This window comes from Ranitomeya imitator, chromosome 2 (assembly GCF_032444005.1).
Source record: "Ranitomeya imitator isolate aRanImi1 chromosome 2, aRanImi1.pri, whole genome shotgun sequence".
Classification (NCBI taxonomy): Eukaryota; Metazoa; Chordata; class Amphibia; order Anura; family Dendrobatidae; genus Ranitomeya; species Ranitomeya imitator.
In genome coordinates this window covers 127517895-127540684 of record NC_091283.1, presented here as the reverse complement: position 1 = coordinate 127540684, position 22790 = coordinate 127517895, and the positions used below count along the sequence as shown (strand labels likewise).

General features: G+C 44.7%; 1 protein-coding gene across 4 annotated transcripts in view; it reads left to right on the top strand.

Moving 5' to 3' along the window:
• Positions 1-22790, top strand: part of LOC138662083 (ligand of Numb protein X 2-like) — a 118214-nt gene that overhangs the window by 77197 nt on the left and 18227 nt on the right. For all 4 annotated transcript variants that reach the window (XM_069747219.1, XM_069747220.1, XM_069747222.1 and 1 more), the window contains 2 exons: positions 9858-10051; positions 10135-10331. In XM_069747219.1, coding sequence (XP_069603320.1) covers positions 9858-10051; positions 10135-10331 — 391 coding nt within the window. The remainder of the gene's footprint in view (positions 1-9857; positions 10052-10134; positions 10332-22790) is intronic.

Genomic DNA, 22790 nt, shown 5'->3' with positions numbered 1-22790 from the left:
CCCCTCTATCTCCACCCCCACTCTTTGATTGACAGCTTTGGCAAGCCAGAGAAGGGTAGAGATGGATGGAAAACGCCATGACGCACCAAGCGCCTGTACTTGGTTTGACTAGTTATGTGCTGACAGACTCCCTTTAAAGGAAGGGTATCATGTTAAAAATGCAGTTTGTTCTGCAAGCATGTAGGAAAGTATATAAAACATGTCAGAGTCTTTGGTATAAAGGTTCAGTATCACTTGTAGTTTTATTGATCTAAATCTCTGTTCGTTCTGGTCTTGGGAGTCCAGTAGGTGGTACTGTTCGATGATTAACAGCCTTTTCTACATGAGCTGTCAATCACTGAGTAGGCACGGCATATAGACTCTTAAATTATATGGAACAGATTTTGAAAAAATTAAAAAAAAACTTTTCAAAGGCAGTTAATTACCAAAAATGTATAGATTTTTCTTCTCATTTAGGCAAATTAATATATTGCATGATCACTAGAGATGAGCGAACTAGAGAGAGAATTTTCCAGCTCCAAAGTTCGGGTCCCCATTGTTTTCAATGGGGTAAGGGTTCTAGTATAGTTTGTGTATGTATAGATGGTTTAGTGGTGACGAGCAGAGAATGCACATAACCCTGTGCATGGGCCCAGGCAGACAGCGGCACTCGCAGGAGGTTGGCAGACTGTGTGCTGAGCATGCATGGCATTGTTCACTGCAGCTGTCTGCCTGCGCTATGGCCGAGATCACGCAGTAAGGCTGTGTGCACACATTCCGGATTTTTTGAGTTTTTTGTGTGTTTTTTCGCTATAAAAACGTGATGAAACCGAGGAAAAAACGCTCACATTAAGCATCCTATTAAAAGAATGCAATCTGCATTTTGTATGCACATGCTGCGTTTTTTTCCTGAGTGGAAACGCATTCCGGTAAAAAATGCAGCATGTTCATTAATTTGCGGAATCGCGGGGTTCCGCACACATAGGAATGCATTGATCCGCTTACTTCCCGCATGGGGCTATGCCCACCATGTGGGAAGTAAGCTGATCATGTGCGGATGGTACCCAGGGTGGAGGAGAGGAGACTCTCCTCCACGGACTGGGCACCATATCACTGTTAAAGAAAAAAAAAATAGTGATATACTCACCTTCTGATGGCCCCCGGAGTCCTCCCGTCTCTCAGCGGTGCACGCGGCGGCTTCCATTCCCAGGGTTGCTGTGTTCGAAGGACCTGGGATGACGTCGCAGTCACGTGACCGTGATGTCATCCCAGGTCCTTCACACACAGTATCCCTGGGAACGAAGCCGCCGCGTGCACCGCTGAGGAGATCGGGGGCTGTCGGAATGCGAGAATAACCTTTTTTTTTTTTTTTTTTTTTTTTAATTTTAGCATTCGATCTTTTTACTATTGATGCTGAATAGGCAGCATCTATAGTAAAAAGTTGGTCACACTTGTCAAACACTATGTTTGACAAGTGTGACCAACCTGTCAATCAGTTTTCCAAGCGATGCTACAGATCGCTTGGAAAACGCTAGCATTCTGCAAGCTAATTACGCTTGCAAAACGCTAGTGTTTAGCGGGAATATGCATGCCAATTCAGCATGTGATATACCCGCAGCAGGAGTTGCAGAATTGCAGCGGAAATTTCCGCGACAATTCTGCAACGTATGCACTTAGTCTTACTGTGACTCCTGGCTTGTCCCGTGCATGCCATAATCAGATGGGGTAGTTCTATATTGCTCTATTGTGCTCCCACTTTTCATGCAGCCCATATCTGGGACACACTAACTTAGCAGAGCGCCGCTGTCTTTTTTTTTTTTTTCTTTTCTTTTTTTCCACAGGATCATTTTGGCTCTGACAAAAGTTATGGGTTATGAACAGGGTTATGTGCGCTGTCCTCTGTACTATATATGTTATCTGCACATGCTCGGCCAAAGTAGGAGAAGTCTGCTGGTGGAAGAGATAGGTGGGCAGAAGCAAATAGGAAGGCCAGTGATCTGGCAATACAGATAAGCCTGAAATAGAAAAAAAATGGACATTTTGGAAAATAATTGTATTTGAAAAAAGGTATTGTTTTAGCAAGATCATTTTAAAAGTAAGGATTTATTATTGTTGTAAAATCTTTAAAGTGAACCTGTCACTTGGATTGGCTGATAAGAGATACGGCCATCACCTTTCAGGGCTGATACACGGCATTCTCTAATGCTGTATATCTGCCATCAACCCGACCTGTAAGAGAAAAAACATAACTTTTATTATACTCACGTTCGAGGTGGTCCAGGCCGATGGGCGTTGCTGGTCTTGGTCCGATGCCTCCCTTCTTCTTGTGATGCCACCCTCCTGCTTGCTTCGTGTGGATGACGCGTCTCAGCACCGTGCTCCTCCTGCGCAGGCGTACTTCTCTGCCCTGTTGAGGTCAGAGCAAAGTACTGCCAAGGCGCAGGTGCCAGGAAAGGTCAAAGAGCCCTGGTGCATGCGCACTGCAGTACTTTGCTCCGCCCTTGACAGGGCAGAGAAGTACGCCTGTGCAGGAGCACGGTGCCGAGGACACTGTGTAGATGACGAAGGGATGCGTCAGCCACACGAAGCAAGCAGGAGGACGGGGGTCATAAGAAGATAGGAGGCACAGGACCAAGACCAGCGACGCCCATGGGACGGGACCGCCCCGCAGGTGAGTATAGCAAAAGATATTTTTCTTCTCTTACAGGTAGGTTGGGGGCAGACATACAACATGACGGTTGTGTTCATATATCATTTTTTGGGGGTTTTGACTGCTGGAAATACGGACCTGTGGCTGTAATATGCTGCTCTTTTATATAGGACAGTTGATGAAAATGACAGATCTGATTTAAAGGGAACCTTTCATGTCCAGATATGCAAGATGTACGGGTAATCTGCAGGTAAATAATGTTTTTCTGTCTTACAGAAGAGCAGCTATAGGGTGAAAATAAAGTTACATTCTCCCTGCAGCCGCTTGCTTCCAGTCATCATAGCATTGCAAGTAGCGGTTTGTCATTGCTCATTAAATTGTGAGCATGCTGTGATCACTCCCCTGCGCTTTGACAACCTGCTCTTTGCACACATACACTGTAGAGTTGGCTGTCAATCAATGTGCCGGGGAGTGATTACAGGAAGCTTACCATAATGAGCAGTGACTAATACCTGCACCTCCCCGATCACTGGAAGAGAGCGGTTGCATGGAGGATTAAACTTAATTTTCTCCCTGTAGCTGCTGTAGATTGACCCACTATGTGCTGGTAAATGGTGTTTCTGGACATGACAGGTTCCCTTTTAAGGCCACATTCACACTAGCAGTATTTGGTCAGTATTTTACATGAGTATGTGTGAGCCAAAACCAGGAGTGAGTGATATATACAGAAGTGGTGACGGGTTTTTATTATACTTTTCCTCTGATTGTTCCTCTCCTGGTTTTGGCTTACAAATACTGAGGTATACCCTACAATAATTATTGAAATACAAAAACTGATTTAAAATCCTGAGCAAATACTGAACATGTGAACGAGGCCTCACTCTGAACGTAGACAGACCTATTGGTATTGGAGGTGAAATACTGTAGTTGAATTATATTATAGCAAATGTGAGGGACAATTATTTTATTTTCTTAAAGGAGTTGGTGGATCTTACATAGAAGTGTATGAATGCTCACAAGTTGGAAGAATCAAACCCTCCATGCAATACCTCCTTTTCTGCTTATCTCATTTCTTGGGCTTTTTATCTCTATTCCCCACTAGTCTCAGTGTTGATCTGTGGGGACAACTAGTGTGATCTGACAGCATGGTCTATTTCTATTGATGAGCTGTGTGTAGGGCAAGTGCAGTGTCATTAGTAAGGAGGTGAACCTGTACCTTGGTGTACTGTGCGTTGCTTTACATGCTCCCTACCTGTGGCTCAGAATCACATAGCACAAGCCTGGGCTCACATCCTAGCCACCGATACAAATAAATAAATATTACTCCATTATAGAAAAATATCAGACAAATGCATACAAATAATAAATATTTTATTAGAGGACACAGCTTGCATAATAAAATGAATATTAAAATCCGAGAGTAATGAAAACAAATATGCACGCATGGCCAGGACAGTGTGGGAATCAGTAAAATGGGGCTGAATCCGGGAAAGAAAAATAAATATGCGTCAGGATGTTTTTAACCTATATGTTGCATTATTTCACTAAAGTTTTGCAGCAAAAAAAAAAAAACAGAAGTAGGTCATGTGAATACACTGTAGGGCTCCTCTAGAAATACAATATTTTTTCATGTTCCCTACTAGGCATGTTAGAAATCCCATGCATTTTTTAATGGTGTTTTTTATTTTCTGACATTTTGTACATGCATTATTCTTGGCATTTCTGAATATTTGGAAAGGAGTCTATGAGGAAATAACAGCAGAAAAATCAGGCTGTATTTTGATAAAAAGGCCAAAGGCCTTAAAAATGCTTAAGGCTTTTGAAAAAACAAAAAATAGAAGAGCTGTGGAAAATGTGGGTGAGTGATGATGTGTGAAAGAACTGGCCTCAAGGATGTCTTGGAGCTGGTTTTAAATGAATCGGTGTTCAGGCTGCTGAACAGTGATCACAAAAGTTAGACTAGGTTCACGCTTACAGAACCTGATAAATAAAATGAGCAAATACCCTGTAGTAAGTAAATAAATAGTAATAGTACATGTAAATAACAGAGTACTTAGTTAACACTAAGGCTACTTTCACACTAGCGTCGTACTCGGCCCGTCACAGTGCGTCGGGCCGACGTACCAACGCTAGCAGTGAATGCGCCGCACAACGGGGGCAGCGGATGCATTTTTCCAGCGCATCCGCTGTCCCATTGAGAGTTGCGGGGAGGTGGGGGCGGAGTTCCGGCCGCGCATGCGCGGTCGGAAATGGCAGACACAACGCTGCAAAAAACGTTACATGTAACATTTTTTGCTGCCGACGGTCCGCCACAACACAGCGCAACCGTCGCATGACGGTTGCGACGTGTGGCAAGGCGACGCTAATGTTAGCCAATGGAGAAAAAACGCATCCTGCAAGCACTTTTGCAGGATGCGTTTTTTCTCTTAGGCTGTGTTCACACGTTGCGTTTTTTCCCGATAAAAACGCTATAAAACCGCAAAAAAAACGCATACAATAAGCATCCCATCATTTAGAATGAATTCCGGATGTTTTGTGCACATGATGCGTTTTTTTCCGCAAAAAAAACGCATACCGGACAAAATTCGGACATGCTCTATCTTTTTGCGTTTTTTTTGCGGATTTCCCACTCCAAAATGCATAGGGAAGTGTCCGGAAAAAAACGCGTCAAAATCGCGGCAAAAACGCGTCAAAATCGCGGCAAAAACGCATGCGGTTTTCTTGCGGATTTCATGCAGAAAATGTCCGGAATTCTCAGGAATTTTCTGCATGAATTCCTGAACGTGTGCACATAGCCTTAAACTACGCATTGCGACGTGCAGTGCACGACGCAAGTGTGAAAGTAGCCTAAGACATATTGATAGGGAATTTAAATTGTGAGCCTCATCGGGGACAGCGGCGATAATGTGTGCAAAACTGTAAAGCGCTGTGGAATATGTTAGCGCTATACAGTGCCTACAAGTAGTATTCAACCCCCTGCAGGTTTAATAAGATGCAAATAAGTTAGAGCCTTCAAACTTCAAACAAGAGCAGGATTTATTAACAGATGCATAAATCTTACAAACCAAAAAGTTTTGTTGCTCAGTTAAATTTTTATAAATTTTAAACATAAAAGTGTGGGTCAATTATTATTCAACCCCTAGGTTTAATATTTTGTGGAATAACCTTTGTTTGCAATTACAGCTAATAATCGTCTTTTATAAGACCTGATCAGGCCGGCACAGGTCTCTGGAGTTATCTTGGCCCATTCCTCCATGCAGATCTTCTCCAAGTTATCTAGGTTCTTTGGGTGTCTCATGTGGACTTTAATCTTGAGCTCCTTCCACAAGTTTTCAATTGGGTTAAGGTCAGGAGACTGACTAGGCCACTGCAACACCTTGATTTTTTGCCTCTTGAACCAGGCCTTGGTTTTCTTGGCTGTGTGCTTTGGGTCGTTGTCTTGTTGGAAGATGAAATGACGACCCATCTTAAGATCCTTGATGGAGGAGCGCAGGTTCTTGGCCAAAATCTCCACGTAGGCCGTGCTATCCATCTTCCCATGGATGCGGACCAGATGGCGAGGCCCCTTGGCTGAGAAACAGCCCCACAGCATGATGCTGCCACCACCATGCTTGACTGTAGGGATGGTATTCTTGGGGTCGTATGCAGTGCCATCCAGTCTCCAAACGTCACGTGTGTGGTTGGCACCAAAGATCTCGATCTTGGTCTCATCAGACCAGAGAACCTTGAACCAGTCAGTCTCAGAGTCCTCCAAGTGATCATGAGCAAACTGTAGACGAGCCTTGACATGACGCTTTGAAAGTAAAGGTACCTTACGGGCTCGTCTGGAATGGAGACCATTGCGGTGGAGTACGTTACTTATGGTATTGACTGAAACCAATGTCCCCACTGCCATGAGATCTTCCCGGAGCTCCTTCCTTGTTAGCCTTGACTCTTCGGACAAGCCTGGCCTCGGCACGGGAGGAAACTTTCAAAGGCTGTCCAGGCCGTGGAAGGCTAACAGTAGTTCCATAAGCCTTCCACTTCCAGATGATGCTCCCAACAGTGGAGACAGGTAGGCCCAACTCCTTGGAAAGGGTTTTGTACCCCTTGCCAGCCTTGTGACCCTCCACGATCTTGTCTCTGATGGCCTTGGAATGCTCCTTTGTCTTTCCCATGTTGACCATGTATGAGTGCTGTTCACAAGTTTGGGGAGGGTCTTAAATAGTCAGAAAAGGCTGGAAAAAGAGATAATTAATCCAAACATGTGAAGCTCATTGTTCTTTGTGCCTGAACTACTTCTTAATACTTTAGGGGAACCAAACAGAATTCTGGTGGGTTGAGGGGTTGAATAATAAATGACCCTCTGAAAAGACTTTTCACAATTTAAAAAAAAATAAACAAAGAAATAACATTATTTTTTGCTGCAGTGCATTTCACACTTCCAGGCTGATCTACAGTCCAAATGTCACAATGCCAAATTAATTCCAAATGTGTAAACCTGCTAAATCTGCAGGGGGTTGAATACTACTTGTAGGCACTGTATAAAAATTATTATTAACACTGTTTTGATTAAAAAAAAAAAAATGGAAAAGCCATCCCACCACATCAAGGTCCTAACTCTTGTGGTTCACCCCACTATGTGTCAGCAGACGTAAAAGTAAACGGGGGCAGAGCAGGACCCAGACCCGACTTTTCAGACACCTGTACTTTGAGAGCTATATAAACAAAAGGAACAGCCCAAAAAATATATAGCTACGCAGCGGTTTGTAAAAAAAAAAACTAAGTACTAGTGATAAGCGAACATGCTCGGTTAAGACATTATTATCCAAGCATGCTTGGGTGCGGAGTGTCTTCACTGTGCTCGAAAAATACGGTACGAACAAGCAGGCAATCCCTGCAGGTGTTTGGGCTGTTTGACAGCCGCGAGGCATGCAGGTGCGGGGACTTGAACTTATTTTTCGAGCACGCCGAAGACACTGTTAGGACCCAAGCATGCTCAGATAACACCTTATGCAAGCATGTTCACAAATCACTACTAAGTACTCGGTTATTTACATGTATTATTACTATTTATTTACTCACTACAGGGTATTGGCTCATTTTGTCTTTCTCTTAGGTTCTGCATGTTACATGGCCACAGTGTGAATGCACACCTACGCATTTGCACTTACAGCAACCTATGCTCTGGCTGAAATTTTTTTTGTTGTTTTGGTTCACACTTACCATACATTTATGAATTCCACTTGTATGTTCCATTATAGGAACAGACAAAACAGAATTCATACCAAAATTGATCCGTTGTATAACTGATGTAGATGGCAGTGCAGTGGTACAATGCAGGATTTCCATTCTTTCAGGTCACGTTTGAGTCCTGATAAGCGCACCCCTCATAATAATCGTTAATTTAAAATGCAGAGACATGTGAACCATTAGATTGTAATGGGTCCATGTTCTATCTCTGGACAACACAGAACATGTCTGTGTCTTACAGATGTCTGAATAAGGTCTTACCGTTAGACGCGAAGCGTTCTGATTCTCACTATAGTGCGGCCCAGTTGCTGCCACGTGAATCTACAGCAGAATGCAGGCTGCTATTCACAGCACACAGTCTAGCAACAAATACAGGATAGCCGCCAACCGCATGTGTTGTGTGAGTGAACAGGGACCAGGGGAGTCAGACATCGGTTTCTTACCTATGTTACGTGCAGAACATCTCTGCATGTACACCGGGGTGTCAAACTGCATTCCTCGAGGGCTGCAAACAGGTCATGTTTTCAGGATTTCCTTGTACTGCACAGGTGATAATTTAATCACCTACACAAATAATCAGTTGGTGATTAAATTATCACCTGTGCAGTGCAAGGAAATCCTTAAAACATGACCTGTTTGCAGCCCTCGAGGAATGCAGTTTGACACCCCTGGTGTACACTGAGCGCTGGGTCTGCTTACAGAACACTGCTGTGACTTTTCCTAACTGTGTTTAGACTGATCTGTGAGGCCAGTGGATGTATAGACACGTGTAGGAAACTTCTATTACCTTATATTGAGTTGGTGAGCTGCGGTATGTGTATATGAAGATCAAGGGCACATGGTAGAAGCCAAGTCCTTGGTTAATGATTACACAGTCCAGGCCCAGGGATTGCTCTGTAAATATTACACGGCTTCAGAGCCACAATGTTCTCAGTGTGACGCTTGTTGTTGACCTGAAAGTCCTGAAGTTCGTGTGGAGCCAGAAAACTTCTACACTAAACTTGTGTCTGTGAATCTGGAGGCAAGATTGCCTCCAATGTGAAGGATGTTCACAAATGACCACTCAGGACGCACTTTAGAAAACTTTTTTTTTTTAAATTAAGTTTGCTGTGATATTGGTTCCATCAATTGATGAGAGCTCTAGGAGATACCCAGCTGACCCGATAATAAGCCAGTGGGGTCGGTCAGGCATGGTTGGTGTCTGATCATGTGACTGATCCGGCCCTCTGATAATTTAGTTTTATTTTCTCATATGATGGAGCAAACAACATAACTGAATAATGCATATGTATATAATATAATTTTACATGTTAGGTAATACATTGTTTCACGAGACACATGTAGAGGCTGTATATACTTTCCCACACAGAAACAAAGGCAAAAAAACATGCACCGGGAGCGCCAGTGTCTTGTATTGTTATATAATGGCATTGCATGCTGTATGAGTCTTTCCAGCAGTTATAATATGGCACGCATGTATTGTAGTATTTTATCAGTAATGTGACGTGGGCCTCTGTAATAACTGTAGAATAAATAAATTAGGTGTGATTCCTTAGGGTGTGTTCACCCGGAGGGAAATTGAAAGGGCTTCCGCTGTGGCAAATCTGTTCCAGATTGTGTGAATTTTGTTGCTGAATATGCTGTAAATTTGCAACTGTGGATAGGGATAGATTAAAGAGAAAAAAAAAACTATTCTTACCTGCCCTGCCACTTCCCTGGCTCCTTTGCCCGGTCCACTACAGGTCTCTGTACAACCCAGCCTTCTCCGATGACATCTGGCACCATGTACTGCCCCTGATTGATTGCAGTAATCGCATGGCACAAGAAGTTATGGCAGGAGTTGGGTTATACTGGCTAGGTGATGGCATCCTTTATAACTGTCCTGAATCTTGGACAGAGTCAGCATGGCATGAAGGTGTCCTATTCCTACATTTTTGTGCTGTTATTAGTGCAATGGATGCTAACCATTAATTACGGTATATTTATTGCATGTCAGATGTGCAGGCTTCAGAAAACACAGAGCGGAAAGAGAGAAGAGGGCTGCCCCTGTCAAGGATACCAATGAAGCTGATGCCCGCCAATCAAGTGGCATTGCCAATGTTCTAGCAGAATCGTCCCTGGCCGCTGTGGTAGCTCTGGGTACTTCTGAGCCGGGCTTGGTGAATCCAGCATTTGATGAAAACGATGATGGTGAGATAAGAATAGCGGTATAGATGTATGTCCCGCAGCGCTTTCTACTAAGGAGGCTAATTATTTTTGTTTTGAATTTAAAGATCAACCTCACAGGACAAGTCTAGTAGCGGAGACAAGTACAGTAGAGATACATCGCGATGATCCTGAAGAGGAACTCGGCATGCGAATTGTGGGGGGTAGAGACACCCCTCTGGGCAACATTGTAATTCAGGAAGTGCTGAAAGATTCTTTGGTAGCTACAGATGGCCATCTTATGCCCGGAGACCACATACTGGAGGTACGATCATTACACCATCTGCTTGGTTGTAAGGAGATGATCATCTGCTTTGTAGAAATTGTAGCCTAACCCTGATGTTGCGTGCCCTAACATGACTTCAGAGACAAGTCAGTTCTTCACATAATATGCCTCACACTGGCCACTAGCCTACTAGTAGGGCCCCTGGTGGTAAATTTGGCTTAGCACTTTATAGGTACACCCCACAACTCCCTCTCCCCAAGAATCACAAGGCAAAAATAATGGAAGGGAGAAAAAAAGCTAACCAGCTCATCTGTAAGTACACCTGTCCAGCTCAATCCAAATGACATAATGGGATAAAATCATCACTTCTAATTCACACTTTATAAAAATGGTAAGGTACCACATCATGATTTAGACCACACATAGCATTTGGAACATGTTGATTAATTAATTTCCATCACCACTCTGACATTGATTTTCAATAACTTTGAATTAAGTGACTATTTTATCCCATTATCTCATTAGGAATGAGCTGAACATTTATACTTTTTTTTCCCCCAAAAAATATTAAAACACAAGGTATGTAATTGGTGCCTTGTAAAGTGAACCCATTATGTAAAAGAACATTTGGATATGGAGTTAATCTGCTGGTTAATAGCTGTCTGGCACGGTGTAGAGCCCGCACTGAAAGGCTCCATTGCCGAAAGGAAACTAACTTTATTCCATCCAGCAGCCTCACTCTTTCAGTCACAGGGTTGGTGCTGGCGAGGCTTCAGTCACCGCCCTGTGCATAGAGAGTGGGGGCTGTAACTGCGCCCACGGCACTGACTGACATCTGACTCAGCGTTATGGACGGCTGTCAGTCAGTGTCTGGGGCGCGGGTACAGGCACCGCCCTCTAAACACTGCGTGAGTGCCACCCCGTGACTGAGAGAGCGAGCCTACTGGAATAACGGTAATTTCCTCCAGGCAGAGGGGCTCTCAGTGCGATTGCTGCACGTTGTCAGAACACTATTAATCTGCAGATTAACCCCAGGTTAATAGCGCTATTTTACATGACCCCTTTCCTTTAAGACATACACCTAACACATTAGATGATGATTACGGTCCTCCGTGTTTTGGTCATTAGGACAATTTTTGCGGTCTCATATTAGATGATATTTTGGCTACGCAAGCTAGGCACATGGTGTGAGCTTGTGTATTATGGCCAAAGTGTAACACATTTTTGCTGTATGATTTTGGGTAGTCAGTGGGCTTTTTAGGGGGGCATACATTGAAATATGCAAGGCTCGCCAATGAATTTTTACTGTCTGTGGAAGTGCGACTAATACTTTTTCTCTATTTCTTTAACTTTTGTACCAGCCACTGGTGCGTGTAACACATTTTTAGCTGTAGTTTGTGGAAACCAGTTAAATATGTTACTAAGTCGTGCAAAGATGAATGCTCCGATGTTACACAACCAGTAGAGGTTTTCTTTCCTCATAAACATTTATTGATGTGCTCTCAGAAGAGGATGGTACATGTAAGAGTTACATTCTTCTATAAACTACCGTCTGTGTTATTTTATATGAATATAATGTGCGGTGGGCAGTTTCTATAGTTTGTGAAAGTAGTCGCGCTGATTCTAGCCCTTATGTGAGGGGATAACTGTAATGTGCCAATAAAATAAAATAAATCCCAAGGGGATTCTTCCCCCCCCCCCCCCCCCAAACCCCCCTGAGTCCAATGAACAGCACGAAAAAAAGTAGGAGGACTCGTACTATACATAAAAAAGTCTTACTTGTTTTCTGCCATGAAGTCCATACAGGCAGATTCGCTGAAGGAATGTCAATGAAATCCAGTTATCCAAATGTCACGCGATAGCTGCCCCGGCCGGTGGCAGCATATCGCTCTCTGTACACCACTTGCAGCGGCGTTCCGGTCAGCCGGCGGCCCGCCCAATGTGTGAGTAATAGGAGCGGCGCTCGAGAAGGACCTGTGTGCCAGAGTGAGCAATGTGACCGCGCACGTGATGCAGAGTCTGAAGTACGGATGGTGATAGGGAGCAAAACCACCGACGCGTTTCGGAGACGTCTGTCTCCTTCTTCAGGGAGGATCCCTGATTTTATGATTGCGTTTTGTGAGAGCTACCAAGTATGGGACTGTACTGTTATTATACTGTTCCTTATATCCTGGTGTCATCCCTACAATTATTTAGTATATTTTGGGGATATTTGCTTTTTCATTTTTTTTTTTTTATTATACTTTTTTTTTGTCTCAATTAAAAATGTATACATTACAGGTGGGCTTATCATTAGGTAATTTCTGTTTTTGTTGTCTAGATCTCGATTGATTACTGATTCAGCACACGTCCTGTTATACTAGCTGTGCTTCTCATTTATTGTTTCCTTGCATACTTGAGTTACGCTCCCTTGCCGACACCAGAGAATCCTGACCGCACACAGTGCGCGCGATGTGAGGACTCGCAAGTCTGCAGTCACATACCGTGACTGCAGACTTGTAGTCTAAGCCCGGACACCTCCTGTAAGATAATGTCCCATATAGATTTTGTGGTGACTATGCACAGTGTATATGAAATTGGCGTAGATGTGCAATCTACCGTGGAAGTCAATTTATGCTGTGGATTTTCTCTGCAGCATGTGGGTGAGAATTCATAAAATCTCATCCAAAGATACTGATAATTTAATAAGGATAAAGAGCCAGGTATTCTTGCTGGATTTTCTGGATGCAAGAGCTGCTGCTTTTCTGCCTTGTGTGAACGTACCCTTTAACATTAATTTCGCTGCCTTTTTTTAAAAAAAAACACATGACCGTTCCTTGTTAAATTATTAGATACTAGATGGTGGCCCGATTCTAACGCATCGGGTATTCTAGAATATGCATGTAGTTTATTTATGAAGTTTTTCCTATCGCCACGACAGCACCCCTACGGGAGAGAGGGGATCCGCCCACCTTCCGGACAGGAACCTACAGGATTTAAAGGGGCGTTCCCCCTCACCACTCCAGTTTGGGTTCCTGTCCGGACGGCGGGAGCCTGCAGGATCAGCAGTCTTACCCGGGCCTCCATGCCTCCGCGCGGTGTCTTTTAGGAACGGCGGAATCGGGGGCTCGGAAGCAGCGTCGGGGGTGTCCTGCGTGCAGACCCCCCCTCGTCTGGCCATGAGGAGCGCGTCCCAGGAGTCGGGCAGTGCCGTCCTGGTCCGCGGTTGAGCGCGGTGTGCAGCGTCCACACCGGCGCTGGTGAACCCGGAAGTAGTTGGTACGCTTCCGGGGTAAGCCGGGGGAGGAGCGCTGCAGCGCTGTAAAAGAGCGACGCCTAGGATAGGAGGCGCGCAACCATGTCCTCAGTAGGGGACGCCGAGCACCCTCATGGAGAGGGAACGGAACAGCGCAGTAAGAGCGGTAGCGGCCGCTCAAGGAGAAGCAGCAGCAGCAGCGTGGTACGGGGGCAGCAGCGTCCGAGCGCCACAGCGTCACATTTGGATCCTACTCCTCTAGAACCGGTATTCACAGGATCAGCCTTATGGTGAGTGTTAATTCAGACACCTGGTGCTGATATGGTGTGTTATTTGTGCTTTGTTTTAGGGAAAAAAGACCACAAAATCTAAGCACAAGCAATGTGCTCTATGCATGACACCAATGCCTGACAGTTATACCAAAAGGCTGTGTCAGGCGTGCATATCTCAGACCTTAGAAGAGGAAGCTCCCCTTCGGTCATCAGACCTTAGAGCGGTCATCAGGGAAGAAATTAGCTATTCCCTTAGAGGCAGCCGCCAGGAAAGGTCGGGCAGGGACATATCGCCAGGATCTAGCCTGTCCCTGCAAGAAGGGGAATGTTCCCGCTCCTCATCTCCATCCTCCTCAGATGAAGAGGGAAGGCCTTGTTTCTCGGTGGACAACATGGACATGTTAGTTAAAGGAGTCCGAGCTACCATGGGTGTTGCAGAGAGCAAGGAACCAAGGTCCGCACAGGACATAATGTTTGTGGGCTTGTGCCAGAGGAGTCGTAAGGCGTTCCCGGTGGTGGATACGGTTAAGACTCTTATAAAAAGAGAATGGGATAAGCAGGATAAGGGTTTCCTTCCATCATCAGCTAAAAGAAGGTATGCCTTTGAAGATAATGAGCTGGCAGAGTGGATGAAAGTCCCGAAAGTGGATGCAGCGGTGGCTTCTACATCTAAAGCCGGTACCTTGCCGCTGGAGGACGTGGGCCTTCTGAAAGACCCATCAGATAGGAAGGCGGACATGTTTTTGAGGAAAGTATGGGAATCAACTTCAGGGGCGTTCAAACCTGCTATCTCTAGCACGTGTACGGCTAGATCCGTCATGGTGTGGATATCCCAACTGGAAGAACAGCTGAAGTCCAGGGTGCCCAGAGACAAGATGTTGAACTCACTTTCGCAAATACGTGAAGGGGTGGCGTATTTAGCGGACGCGTCAGTGGATTCTTTAAAATTGGCGGCAAGATCAGCAGGTCTCTCAAATGCTGCTCGCCGAGCCCTATGGCTTAAGACCTGGAAAGGGGATGCCCAGGCGAAAGCTAAACTGTGTACAATACCGTGTAGGGGTGAGTACCTGTTTGGCCCGGTATTGGATGATATCCTAGCTAAGGCTGAGGATAGGAAGAAAAGTTAAAGCTTTCAATCCTACCTTTAGGAATACCTTCAGGAGACGCTTCTAATACCGAAGACCTTACCACAACCGAGACTGGGAACCATCAGACCCAAAAAAGAAAGGTTCGGACTTTAACGCTTCATCATCTTCCTCAAGAAGAAGAAGAAACTATCGTTAATAGAGATCTTCCAGTAGGGGGCAGGTTAAAATACTTCCATGCTCAATGGGCCAAAATAACTTCGAGCAATTGGGTTCTAGGTATAATCAATTCAGGGTTAAAATTAGAGTTCCGGGAAAGACCTTCTGAATTTTATATCTTAACTGCCCGTGATTCCTTAGACCAACAAAAGGCCCTTGAAAAAGAGGTCCAAATGCTAAGACGGAAGAAAGTCATAGTGGAGGTTCCAAAACATCAACAGGGGAAAGGGTTCTATTCCCCTTTATTTTTAATCTCCAAGCCAGATGGATCCTTTAGAACCATCATAAACTTACGGAGATTAAACAAACATCTAGAGTATCATGCCTTTAAGATGGAATCTATTAAAACGGCAACTAATCTTCTCTTTCCCAGATGTTATATGACAGTCCTGGATTTAAAAGATGCGTATTACCATCTGCCCATTCACCAGGATCATCAACAATTCCTCAGAATGGCGGTGCGCTTAAACGACCAGGTCAGACACTTTCAGTTTGCTGCAATGCCCTTTGGTCTATGTATGGCACCGAGGGTGTTTACTAAAGTCATGGCAGAAGTAATGGCCTATGTCAGAGAACAGGATACGTTAATTATACCCTACTTGGATGACTTCCTGGTAGTAGGAAATTCCTTTGGCCAGTGTAGTACTCGCCTAAATCATGTCATATCTTCCTTACAGGACTTGGGTTGGATAGTCAATATGGAGAAGTCAAGACTCGACCCATCAACAACTCAGACTTTCCTAGGTATTCTGCTGGATTCGGAAGTGCAACAATGTTTCCTTCCGGAGGAGAAAAAGCAGAGGGTTGTGCACAAAGTCAGTACGGTAACAAGGAAGCCAGATCTGACTTTAAGAGACGCTATGTCCCTTCTGGGATCTCTAACGTCCTGCATACCAGCCGTCCAGTGGGCTCAATTCCACACTCGAGTGTTACAGGCCCAAGTCTTGGATACAGAGAGAAGTCTTCAAGGGCAATTAGGCGGAAGACTCGGGCTCTCCACCACCACTCTACACAGTCTAAGATGGTGGTTAAACAGAAGACATTTAGGGAAAGGAGTACGCTGGAGTGTAGTACCAGACAACACGGTCACAACCGATGCCAGTCCAATAGGTTGGGGAGCTCACATAGGAGATGTTTGGACTCAAGGGCAATGGTCTCTCTTAGAGGCTCAAGAGTCCTCATATTGGAAAGAGCTCACAGCAGTAAAGAAGGCCTTACTCAGGTTGCTTCCATCTCTGCAGGATTCACATGTAAGAGTCCAGACAGACAACACAACTGTAGTGGCGTATCTCAACCATCAAGGGGGTACAAGGTCAAGATCCCTAATGAACACCGCCACAGACATACTCGAAATAGCCGAAGCCCACTTTCGCTCTCTATCAGCTGTGCACATTCGGGGAGAGCTCAACACAGAGGCAGATTACCTCAGCCGTCATTCTCTACGTCAGGGAGAATGGGTTCTAGATCGACGGGTGTTCAGACAGATAGTGGACCTGTGGGGATTGCCCGTTATCGATCTATTCGCAACGAGAGAGAACAGGCAGACCAGGAAATTCGCTTCTCTTCGGGTGGCTGACAGGCCCTGTATAATAGACTCCCTTCAAATACACTGGAATTTTCCTCTAGCTTACGCGTTCCCTCCAATGTGTCTGATCCCGTTAGTCCTCAGGAAGATCAGGGAGGACAGGGCGAGAGTGATCCTGATTGCCCCCTTCTCGTTACTCAGGGCAATGTCGGTGTCCGACCCCTGGGTACTGCCGACCAGCCCGGAGCTTCTTTCTCAGGGTCCATTCCGTTACCCCAATGTGGAATCCCTGCATCTGACGGCGTGGAATTTGAGAGGGAGTTATTGAGGAGAAGAGGGTTTTCAGAAGCTCTCATATCTACCCTTTTAAATAGCCGGAAAGAAGTTACCACTAAAATCTATGCTAAATCTTGGAAAAAGTTCCTTGCCTTCTACCAAAATCCCTTTTCTGGCAAGGTCCCAATTCCGGCTATTCTGGAGTTTTTACAGAGGGGCTGAGAATTGGGCTTGGCTGTAAATACCCTTAGAGTCCAAGTATCAGCTTTGGGAGCGTTATATAACAGTGATGTGGCGGGAAATAGATGGGTTTCCCGATTTATCAGGGCCACTGAACGTAGTAACCCAGTATATATTCCTAGATTACCACCATGGGATCTAAATTTGGTCTTAGACGCCTTAACAGAACCCCCCTTTGAGCCATTAGATTCTGTCTCCATAAAAAATTTAACCTTAAAAACAGCCTTCCTAGTAGCCCTGACCTCTGCTAGGAGAGTGAGTGACTTACAAGCTGTCGATAGACCCTCCTTATTTAATGGTCTTTCAGGACAGGGTAGTGTTAAAACCTGATCCAGCATACCTACCAAAAGTAGCTTCCAAATTTCATAGAAGTCAAGAAATAATTTTACCATCTTTCTGTAACAATCCGAATTCAGCTGACGAGCAGAAATATCACATGTTAGATGTCAGAAGAACTCTATTAGAGTACCTACACAAAACAGAACCATGGAGGCAGAGTAGGGCTCTGTTTATTTCCTTTCAGAATCCAAGGAAAGGGGCGAGTGTAACTAAAGCGTCTATCGCCAGATGGATAAGAGATGCCATATATCTTGCTTATACTGCTAAAGGCCAGACACCACCAGATGGCATCAGGGCCCACTCCACTCGAGCCATGGCCTCATCCTGGGCGGAAAGAGCGGACGTCTCCATAGACGTAATATGTAAGGCGGCAACGTGGTCATCTCCTTCCACCTTTTATAGACATTATCGTCTGGATTTATCTTCAGAGGCCAATTTAGGTTTTGGCCGTACAGTACTTAGTGCTGTAGTCCCTCCCAGGTGATTGATCTTTGAAAATCTCTCGTAGGGGTGCTGTCGTGGCGATAGGAAAACCGGTTTTTACGTACCGGTAATAGGATTTTACGGAGCCACGACAGCACCCGCACATTCCCCCCCGTAGTTATTCACTGGTTTCTGTACCCTTTGGGGAAAGTGTGCTTGTTAAAAATCACTCTTTAGAAGGTGATGGTATTTAGTAATGTTTAAGTATATATGTTTATGTACTAACTCAATGGCGGTGTCCCTTATACTCTGAAACACAAACTGGAGTGGTGAGGGGGACCGCCCCTTTAAATCCTGTAGGTTCCTGTCCGGAAGGTGGGCGGATCCCTTCTCTCCCGTAGGGGTGCTGTCGTGGCTCCGTAAAATCCTATTACCGGTACGTAAAAACCGGTTTCAGAATAATGCAATTTATACACAGACTGCGCCTGTCGCTGATTGTTCGCGGCCGGGCTTGACCAATCAGTGAAGCCAGGGCCAGCTCCAGGTTTTTGAGGGCCCCAGGCAAAAGAAGTCTCAGTGGGCCCCCCTGTTTAACACATACCACGATTCATAATGCACAGATACAGCAGAGAAATATAGCACAGCCAAGTAGCGTATAACACAGCCCACGTAGTATGTAGCACAGCCACGTAGTATATAACACAGCCCACATAGTATATAGCACAGCCCACGTAGTATATTGCCCAGCCACGTAGTATATTGCACAGCCCATATAGTATATAGCACAGAGATGTAGTATATACCACAGCCCACACAGTATATAGCAATGTGGGCACCATATCCCTGTTAAAAAAATAATTAAAATAAAAAAGTTATATACTCGCCCTCTGTCGGCCCCCCGGATCCAGCCGAGGTGTTTACCGATGCTCCGGTCCCAAGAGTGCATTGCGGTCTCGCGAGATGATGACATAGCGGTCACCGGAGCGTCGTGAGGAGCGGGAAAGGCTTTGGCTGGATCCGGGGGCCCACGGAAGGTGAGTATATAATGATTTTTTTTTTTTTTTTTTTAAACATTAGATCTTTTTACTATTGATGCCACATAGGTAGCATCAATAGTAAAAAGTTGGTCACACAGGGTTAATAGCAGCTTTAACGGAGTGCATTACACCGTGGCATAACGCGGTCCGTTAACGCTGCCATTAACCCTGTGTGAGCGCTGACTGGAGGGGAGTATGGTGGGGGCATTGACGGCAGGAGAGTAGGGAGCGGCCATTTTGCCGCCGGACTGTGCCCGTCGCTGATTGGTCGTGGCCGTTTTGCCGCGACCAATCAGCGACTTGGGATTTCCGTGACAGACAGAATGACAGACAGAAAGACGGAAGAGACCCTTACACAATTATTATTAGATATATGGCATTGTGTATGAAAGTAATTCCCTTTGCCAGGCCTTGAGACAGAAATATCAGCATAGATTACGTTCATCAGCTGCATTTATGGGATGGGTGTAACAACAAAAACTCCTTTAGGCACTATTTAGGGAGGTTTGCGATATGTCACTTAGCAGTAATGAGATTCATACCTCCAGCCAGGTATAATTGTATATTTAATGAATCTCTCATGATGTAAGGTGCTTCTTGACGACAGATGGTTTATGAGGGATATGACATACACTTGTATGCAGGAGCATCGACAAATGTACTTGATGCGTGGAGATGGCACATATTTGACTGTATTACTATACATAGCAGTTTCATGACTGGGGAACAGCGATGTGAGCTTGGCATCAGCACAACATCTCATTCTTCATTAACTTTTAAAAGATGATCTAGAAATAATTCTGTCTGAGGAAAAAAGTTAATCTACAACATGTCACCTGGTCTGTCTGGTGAAAGTTAATGAAAACTAAGTTGGGAAACCGTGGGGTAACTATAGTCCTATGGTCCCAGGGCAAAATTTGTACCTGCCCCCAATTCCCAGCAGCATGCTGCTCAGATACATGGGTCTCACTAATGTTAAGAGTCTGCGTCACCGCCATACAATAACAGTATATTGGAAGCTATCAGTGTATATAGTACAGGTAACTCCAGTGAACGCAGGTGACACTTACACTACATACTATGTACAGAACTCCTGTATACGTATACAGGTAACTTCAGAGACTCCCTGGTGACTTCTCCAACTTCTAGAGCTCCTTTTCCATTTTTCCTCACTACTACAGTAACGGGACCTCCCTTTTTATTCTTAAGCAATATTATCCCCCAAAATAGCATTCATTACAGAAGTGCTGGTACCATGTGTCCTTATAGAGAAGTAGAATTGTCCCCACCGTGCCACCCATGCAGCAGTATTGTCCACCAATTATGCCCCCATACAAGTGTCTCATCTCTCTGTGGGCCGTAATATTCCCACACAGCTCTGGCAAAAATTAAGAAACCACTGCAAAATGTTCAGTTTGTCTGATTTTTATCTTTATAGGTATATTTTTGAGTAAAATGTAAATTGTTCTTTTATTCTATAAACTACTGACAACATGTCTCCGAAGCTCCAAGCAATAAATTTAGTATTTTTTTCTGAAAAGCAGAAATGGTCAAAATTTTTAAAAAAAACACCCAGTGCTTTCAGACAACAAATAATGAAAAGAAAACAAGTTCATAATCCTTTAGAAGCAACAACACTAATGTTTTAGCTCAAAAAGAGTTCAGAAATCAATATTTTGTGGAATAACCATAATCACCGCTTTCATGCGTCTTGGCATGCTTTCCACCAGTCTTTCTCACTGCTTCTGGTGCAAAAATGTAAGCAGTTCTTCTTTGTTTGATGGCTTGTGACTATCCATCATCCTCTTGATTACATTCCAGAGGTTTTCAATTGGGTTCAGGTCTGGAGATTGGGCTGCCCATGACAGGGTGTTGATGTGGTGGTCTCTTAATTTTTGCCAGAGCTGTATATAGCCGCCATACATTAACAACATCCCCCTATTTGGCTCCCAGGCAGTAATATTGCCTCCCAATGTTGCCACCATAAAGTAATGTTGTCCTACTGTGTGGCTGCTATAAATTAATACTGTCTCCTTATGTGGCCAACCACGTATTATTAATGTCCCCCCAATATAGTAATAAAGTCCCCCTATATGGTTCCAATATATAAATAATGCTGCCTCCTCAATTCTTCTAACACTAACTATTTTTAAAAAAAACAACCAAATCTCTCATTTTTCCCCACTCCCATGCCAAGTGGCTCTGACTTCTTCCTCCTTTTCCTGGCTGGGTCCGTGCCCCACAAGTTCTATCATAGGTCGGGCAGGAATGTTGTCATTTGACTGCCTGCGACATGACGCCAGCATACTCTGCAGCTGCTGGCCTCTGATATTCAGCAGCGGCAGGCTAACTGTGGAGCCAGTGGCTCTCTGCTCCTCACCAGTTTTCAATTGGAGGTCTATCCGAAGATGCACCTCTAGATGGAAATAATGGTGGGCTCTGATGCGACCCTCCTCCATGGGCTCAATCGCACGCTCTGCAACTGCCCATTTGGAAATGTTTAATATAGCCATCTACCAAGCTGGCTAGAACGCCAGCATGACTAAATCTAAGATGTCAGGTTTATTTATAGTGTCAACCACGATGGGGTTATCCACGACTCTGTACAACAACAACACCTTCTCAATCTGTACATTTCCACTTTTTTAAAGAATAACACTTGAACTCCTCTCTGGCGCTGATCCAGCGCTGTCGGCAATGCCCCTCCTGGCAATTGTATACCAGTGTGACATCACGTGAACCCTGCAGCTAATCAGCGGCCCCTTCACTCTTCCACCCTTGGGACAAATTGATTACATACAGGGGAAGTGAGTGAGCAGCAGCGTGCCCATCCTCCGTATGTAAGTGATATGTCTGAAGGCTGATTGGCCACAGGGTTCCCTTGACGTCACCCTGATATACAGTCGCTGGGAGAGACACTGCCGACCGCACTGGATCGGTGCCAGAGATGAGTCCAAGTGTTATTTTAAAAAGTGGAAACGTTCAGATTGAGAAGGTGTTGTCCCGAATATTGGAAAACCCCTTTTCATGTACCCAAACACATTAGAGCCAAGTCAGCTGATAGGTGGGACAACGTACTGTTTTATGTCTATTGGAGCCACCAGACTCATTTGGCAGTGTCATTTTCCACACCTGATCCTTTTATTCCCATGGGGAGATAAGCAGCTACTCGAGATGTCAGACAGCTGCTGACTGCACTCTCCACCTTAAAAACACATGCATGCTCTGCTGAACTGAGCGCGCAACGTGCATTGTAGGGGTGGGCAATATCTGTCTGCCAAATGTGTGCTGGCCCATCAGATAATGTATTATAGTGCCATTGGCACCTTTAGCTCAAGTCTTCCACTCCAATCTTTTTAACACACAACTCCAGTCAGAATTAAGATTCTGATTGGACTACACTTAAAGGGATTTCTGTAAAATAATAAAATATATTACTTACCAACGCCCCATCACTCCTTTCTATCGATGATTTCTGTACATTGTTGATCTAGATCAGTGTTTCCCAAACTCCAGTCCTCACGGACCCCACGGGTCATGTTTTCAGGATTTCCATAGTGTTGCACAGGTGAGACAATTCCTGATGCCTTGATGATACTTCCACTACTTGCGCAATACTAAGGAAATCCTGAAAACATGACCCGTGGGGTCCGTGAGGACTGGAGTTTGGGAAACACTGATGGACATTTGACTGCTGCAGTCCTTTACTGGCCGTAGCACTGAGCAATGCCAGTAACTCAGTGTATATTAAGAATACGGTAAATATATAAGTCTCAGTTCTGTTGTATAGTTCAGTTTACATATTTTGGAGAAGTTTTGCTTCTACAGGTCGCTAGTTGTTAATAAA